The sequence below is a fragment of the Colobus angolensis genome, unplaced genomic scaffold, assembly GCF_000951035.1.
Source record: "Colobus angolensis palliatus isolate OR3802 unplaced genomic scaffold, Cang.pa_1.0 Scaffold42, whole genome shotgun sequence".
NCBI lineage: Eukaryota > Metazoa > Chordata > Mammalia > Primates > Cercopithecidae > Colobus > Colobus angolensis.
The window spans coordinates 3,545,337-3,552,396 of NW_012117599.1; the positions used below are offsets into that span (position 1 = coordinate 3,545,337).

General features: G+C 37.6%; 1 protein-coding gene across 2 annotated transcripts in view; it reads right to left on the reverse strand.

Moving 5' to 3' along the window:
- REV1 (REV1, polymerase (DNA directed)) overlaps positions 1 to 7,060 on the reverse strand; it is a 64,641-nt gene that overhangs the window by 41,557 nt on the left and 16,024 nt on the right. For both annotated transcript variants that reach the window (XM_011956570.1, XM_011956569.1), the window contains exon 4: positions 844 to 996. In XM_011956570.1, the coding sequence (XP_011811960.1) occupies positions 844 to 996 (153 nt within the window). The remainder of the gene's footprint in view (positions 1 to 843; positions 997 to 7,060) is intronic.

The following is a 7,060-nucleotide window of genomic DNA, read 5'->3' on the forward strand; positions in this document are numbered from 1 at the left end:
AATAAAAAAAAAAAAAGCAGCCACATGGAATAAAGTCTAGATTCACTCTCAATTCTATAACCAAGGGTCACCAACTAAACTTCCATTTATTTCATATATTTAGAATTGTAGTTATGAATTTTGAATTTTTCAAAAATAACTCAGAAGTGTCAACATTTTCATTGTCTTTTTACGCATGGAGTACAATAAAAATACAGCTGGTGCAGTTAGTTCAGTTTTTGAGAAAGCAATACAAACTACTTGTGAGGAAATAATTACTTTCATGAAAATCCACAAAAAAACTTACTAACAATTAAGATCCACTAGCTTAAGGTGAGAAACTAGTATGAATGTAAAATCTTACTTACATGTATGAAATTTTCATCATAAAAATAATTCATTTTTAGATAAGACACTCATACACACATATTTCAACATACTCATTATAAGTGAATGGCCAGGGTTCGTATCTGCTCCTGTCTGTCTGTAACAGTGCAGGGGCCATGCTCACTGATAAAAACCAGCTTTGCGGCCAGGCATGGTGGCTCATGCCTGTAACCCCAGCACTTTGGGAGGTCGAGGAGGGTAGATCACAAGGTCAGGAGTTTCAGACCAGCCTGGCCAAGATGGAGAAACCCCACTTCTACTAAAAATACAAAAATTAGCCAGGTGTGGTGGCACACGCCAGTAATGGGGGAGGCTGAGGCAGGATAATCACTTGAACCTTGGAGGCAGAGGTTGTAATGAGCCTAGATTGTACCACTGCACTCCAGCCTGGGCAACAAGAGCGAAACTCCGTATTAAAAAAAAAAAAAAAAAAAAAAAAACCCAGCTTTGCAGTAATCCCCAACTAGACAAACTTACACCCTGTTGTTGAACTGTTTGGCTACACTGCTTGGACCTGGCACAGGATCCTCAGGTCTGCATACAGGATGAAAGCTGAGACCTTTCTGCACACTGGACTGCTTGGTGTACAGCTGATACGGAATGTAGGAAAGGAGTCGTCCAGCTTTGATGCTGAAACAAAAAGCAACATCAATTTAGAGTTCCATACTTGGTGACAATGAGCTTCATGAAAAAAAAAAAAATCAATGTCCTCAAAGATACAGTATTTCACCAACAACAGGCTATCATCTGTTTTCCTAGTTTATTCCTTCTTGCTCGGTTTTAGTGGTCCCAATACAATATGATCTTAGAGTGGGGAAAAACTGCAAGCATAGAGCTGAACTAGTCAATATTTTAATCCTCATTACTTTATATTTACCACTCTGTCAACAGTTAAGACAGAATCTTTAAGACTTCATCAAAATCTCATCTCATATATTAAGGTTTTCCAGGATAAGTAAACTGAATAAGGATTTTCAATTTCCAAATTCATGTCAGAAACTTAATAAAAATATAGGACAAACTAAAGAATCCCAGCTTCAAGAGTAATAATTTATACTATTTTTATGTATACAGGAATGGTAAGAGCTAAGGCCATTTGAAGATATGAACCCTACAGGGGCCAAAACTACCATGTACATCCTCACAGCATATCACACATCACCACTCAAATCCAGGGAACACCAGTATTATTATGCTAGGTGGTACCAGCACTGTAACCGAAGCTCCCAAATGTCTGCTTCCTTGTGTACTTCAGAACTAAAACTAATTTGACTGCAGTATCTTAAACTGATACTTTCTTGCTAATAAACTGAGTTATATATGGCTACTCTACCTTTAAAATTATCATTTCACTTCAAATTTCAAAACAACCAATCAATATAGTTAGGCTATCATCCAAATTTCAAAACAAGCTCCCTTAACAAATTAGAAAATATTTCAAAACAACCTCTGGATTTTAAACCTAAAATATATACCAAGGATTCATCACTTAGTTATTTAGAAAAAGACTGATAAATAATATGATAAAAATACATTTCTTATTGTCTCATAAATCTAAGACTTGATATTTTCATTTTCTTAAATGGTGCCTCACAAAACTTTTTTAAAAATAATAATCATTTAAGAAATGACTGAATTGGCTTACAGAATACTACTTAAAAATAACTGAGTCAACAACTTGGAATACAGGAAAAGATACTAACAGATTCTAAAAATGGAACTATATATGATACAGAGTATGTCCTTTATATAATTATGTCAATATATATTTAAAAATTCTACCTAAAGTACCTTAAACTATATCAAATGCTATAACTACTAAATTGTGATAGTAAAGAACATACTATACTAGTCACAAGACATGTACCCAATGAATTTATTAGCAGGCTAAATGTTTTACCGAAATTTAGGTTACCTTCAAAATACATTCAAATACATTCAAAATTTCAGGTTACATTCAAATATCAGAATCAAAATCCTAAAATTAGACTATTTTTTACTTTATTTTTCCTCAAACCAACTTTTCTTCCTTTTTTTTTCAGATGGAGTCTCACTCTGTCGCCCAGGCTGGAGTGCAGTGGCACAATCTTGGCTTCACGCCATTCTCCTGCCTCAGCCTCCCGAGTAGCTGGGACTACAGACATCCGCCACCAGGCCCAGCTAATTTACTGTATTTTTTTAGTAGAGACGGGGTTTCACTGTGTTAGCCAGGATGGTCTCGATCTCATCTCGTGATCCACCCGCCTCCACCTCCCAAAGTGCTGGGATTACAAGCATGAGCCACCTCACCTGGCCCTTTTCTTCCTTTAATTTAATAGTTGGTCTCAATTGCCTAACTATAAATCTTTGTTCTGTGGTATTATGTGTATCAACCCACTTGCTTCCCCCGCCAAAAGAAGTACAGATACTTAATACCTAAAATAAAATCCTAACCTTAGCTTTCCATCCTTTATCATAGATAGCTGTAACTAAGAAATAAGTAGAGAGTGAAACTACACCCACTGTGCCAGCTGCACATCTCAGGCAAAACCAAAGTGCAATGAACAAAGTGCCCTATGATCATGCTCTCTTTTCCTGCCCTACTGACAGCATGATGAAGTGATGCAGATTCTACAGGTGCTCTCTATGGTCAGCACTCATCATATACAAGGCTGTCAGGCCTTGTCCAACTCCTAACAAGAGCCACGTGGCCACCCGCAGAATTCTTAGGCTTACATAAGTCAGTCCACGGAGACTGATACAAAATTAGACAGCTATAATTTAAATACTCCAAGTCTCAGATCAGATATCCTCAGAGATACTTAGTAAAAAGAATTAAAGCCCAACGCACTATAGTAATGTTAGCCAAGTAATGTCAGTTATAATCTGAAGCCTAAACCACTGATCTATCAGTTGTATACTCCTAATTATCCCTGCTTACCCCTTTATCTATCTACAGATATATAGACAGAAATATTATCTGAAAGCATATTTGTGTAAGACCTTTTTAAAAATCTCTCTGGGATTAATTTCTCACATTTACTAATTTCCCCTCCTGTCCTAAGCGCAAAGAAACTGTACTGACATTTTCTACTATTCTTTCAAAACCAAAAGGAGAGGATAACAAAAAAATCCATCTTTATCCAAAAGATAATACCACACGGTTTCCTTATACACTGAGTTTTTTCATGTACATTGAAACTATACTCTGAGATATATATATGAAAGAGTTTACATTCTATACAACGAACCAAAACATAGTCATGGCAAGTGAAATATTCACCTATTTTGGGAAGTCTTACTCTTGTTTTGTTCCATAGCCTCTGTGTTCACGCAGAACAAAATAAAACACAAGGAATGGCAAAAAGACTAATAAGAGATAAAATTGCAATCAATTTTTATTTAAATGAGTTGAATAAGCACTCTAATATTTACACTGAATGTAATTAGACACCAAAGTTTTGGCTCATATGTAAGCACATGACAAACGTAAATGGTTTGGGAATTTAGAAAGAAAAGATAAACTGAAAGTCCTACTAGTAGATCCCATTGAGTTGGCATGAACTGGAACAGTAAATTATCATTCTGTCGCAACTCCCAACAGATCTACGTGACCATCTAATCACAGGATATACAAATATAAAAAGCCCAAGCTACGAGGTTCTCAATCTACAAGGATCAACACAAAATCAAGAACAACAAAAAGAAGAACAATCTGTAGTAACTTAGGACAATATTTTTAAATTACGCTCCATGACATTCCTCAAGCTTGATGGGCCAGTGGGGTATGTCATAGCAGCTTCTCATCTAGTCCACATTTCAAATTTCAATGTAAAATTGTCTCAAGACAAAGACTGTGACAAAAATTTTTAAAACCATTACTTTCAATACACTTTCTTATACAATTGTACTTTCAATACATTATTTTCAATACATGTACAAGTTTGAGATTTACAAAACAAAGGGTTTAGTAAAATAATTTCAGACTTTAAATGTACACAGGCTCCTCATTAAAGGACTCCCTTGCCTCTTCAAAGTCAGGGCCCTATAATACAATGATTATGCCTACATTAACTCAGTTCTACTGACATACAGACATCAGGGAACTGAAATGAAAGCAACACCCCACGTACTTAGAAGTGGCAGTTTCTTTTCAAACTGCTCGAATAAAAACAAAAACTAACTATTCAGAATAGTATGTATTTTTAAGTATAATAAAATCTCATTAAAACACAGCTAAGAAGAGATCAGGGATTAGAGTGTGAATAAAAACAGTGCCATAATTTAACCAAAAGGATTCCATGTTACAATGACATAATGGCCTCCTGGCATTTAAGACATACGCCAACAATGATCCATTTCCCCATGGGCCATCTATAACAAGCTTAATCTAATGGTAAAGGAGGACACAGACAGGATTCAGAACACCTGGACTCTAAAACATACTCTGTTCTTGGGCAAGTCAGTGAACCCTACTGGCCCTGTCTCCTCAAATACAAAATGAGGCCAATAGAATTTATAATCTTGCTGTCCAAAGTCGCTCTTAAAGACAAATGATTAAGCCTCAGTCCACACTAAGATAAAATCCATTAGAGTGAATTTTAAAATGTATTATCTAAGTTGCTTTTTCTATCTTATTATCTCCCTAGCTGCATTTGGCAAAAAGAAAACATGCAAAAAACTCAACTGTAATGGAAAACAGCATTTTCTTTTCTTTTTTCTTTGAGATGGAGTCTCACTCTATCACCCAGGCTGGAGTATAGTGGCGTGATCTCGGCTCACTGCAACCTCCACCTCCCAGGTTCAAGCAATTCTCCTGCCTCAGCCTCCTGAGTGGATGTGATTATAGGCACCCACCACCACTTGGGCCTGGCTAATTTTTGTATTTTTAGTAGAGACAGGCTTTCACCATATTGGCCAGGCTGGTCTTGAACTCCTGACCTTGTGATCCACCCACCTCGGCCTCCCAAAGTGGTGGGATTACAAGTGTGAGCTACCGCACCCGGCCGGAAAACACCATCTTCTACATAAATCAAAACCCCCCAGCAACAGCCCTTTCCCCTCGAATCTCCTCCTGTTCACAGAAATCCCCCATTCCCTCCAAAGCCTAACTATTGCTCCCAGATAAAAGCTCTAGCTCTGGTGACAACACAGCTCAACTCTGAGTGATCCAACTTCATATACTGAGAACAAGTCCTCTGAAGAGACACATCCCTAAAAGCCATTTTAGTCAATACTATATCACTGATAGACAGTGGTTAGGTCATGAGATCACAGTGTAAAGGAAGGAATCAGTGGGATGTTATAGGGATGAGCCTTTGACTTTATCCCTCAAAGTTTAAAAAATCCTTAATATGTAAAATATATTTGACTTCTTTTTTTTTGTTTTGTTTTCAGACAGAGTCTTGCTCTGTCGCCAGGCTGGAGTGCAGGGATACAATCTTGGCTCATTGTAACCTTTGGCTCACTGCAACCTCCACCTCCCAGGTTCAAGCAATTCTCCTGCCTCAGCCTCCCGAGTAGCTGGGACTACAGGCCCGCGCCACCACGCCCAGCTAATTTTGTATTTTTAATAGAGACAGGGTTTCACCATGTTGGCCAAGATGGTCTCGATCTCTTGACCTCGGGATCCGCCTGCATTGGCCTCCCAAAGTGCTGGGATTAAAGGTATGAGCCACCGTGCCCAGCCAATATATTTGACTTTCTAGAGGTAGTAATATACTTCTGAATTTTTGGAATTTTCTAATTGCTAATGTTACAGAATAAAAATAAAATAGTAACAAGAGCTTCTTATATATTACACCTCTACAACATGCCAGGCACTGTGCCAGGTTGTACAAACAATTTTTATTTCTCACATAACCACAGCAGGTAGATATTAGCCTTCTTTCACAAATGAGGAAACAAGGTTCTGAGTGACTGCATAAAGTTTTTTTTTTTTTTTTCCTTTTTCCTGAGACGGAGTCTTTCTCTGTCACCCAGGCTGGTGCAGTGGTGCCATCTCACCTCACTGGAGCCTCTCATCTCCTGGGTTCAAGTGATTCTCCTGCCTCAGCCTCCCAAGCAATTGGGATTACAGGCGTAAGCCACCACCCCCCCAACTAATTGTATTTTTAGTACAGACAGGGTTTCACCATGTTGGCCAAACTGGTCTCCGCCCACCTTGGCCTCCCAAAGTGCTGGGATTACAGGCGTGAGCCACCACACCTGGCCAAGCATAAAGTTTCTAAAATTATACCAGGTTACATGGATACTGGACTGCCAAGTTTGGATGTGAAGCCAAGTATGTCTCCAGAGCCCAGGTGCAGCCTTTTCCACCATGTTGCTTCTCCGTGAATTTATGCAGCTAAATACACTATACAAAAGAACTGAGTTAATACATAACTTGTGGAACAGTTAATGGAGGGTGTTATAATTAGTAAAAGCAAGAACCAGAAAAAATTCAGCAACTGACTTAAAAAGATAAGCAATTTCTCATATACCGATTATAATCTATCCATACATAAAATTACTATTTTAATTCTATCTTTATAAATCAGCAATTGCTCATATGTATTGTATACCTCATGTCATTTAAAAATATAAACCACTTAAGTTTTGGCTCATCCCCAAGGTTTCAGAGAACCAGAAAAAATTCAGCAACTGACTTAAAAAGATAAGCAATTTCTCATATACCGATTATAATCTATCCATACATAAAATTACTATTTTAATT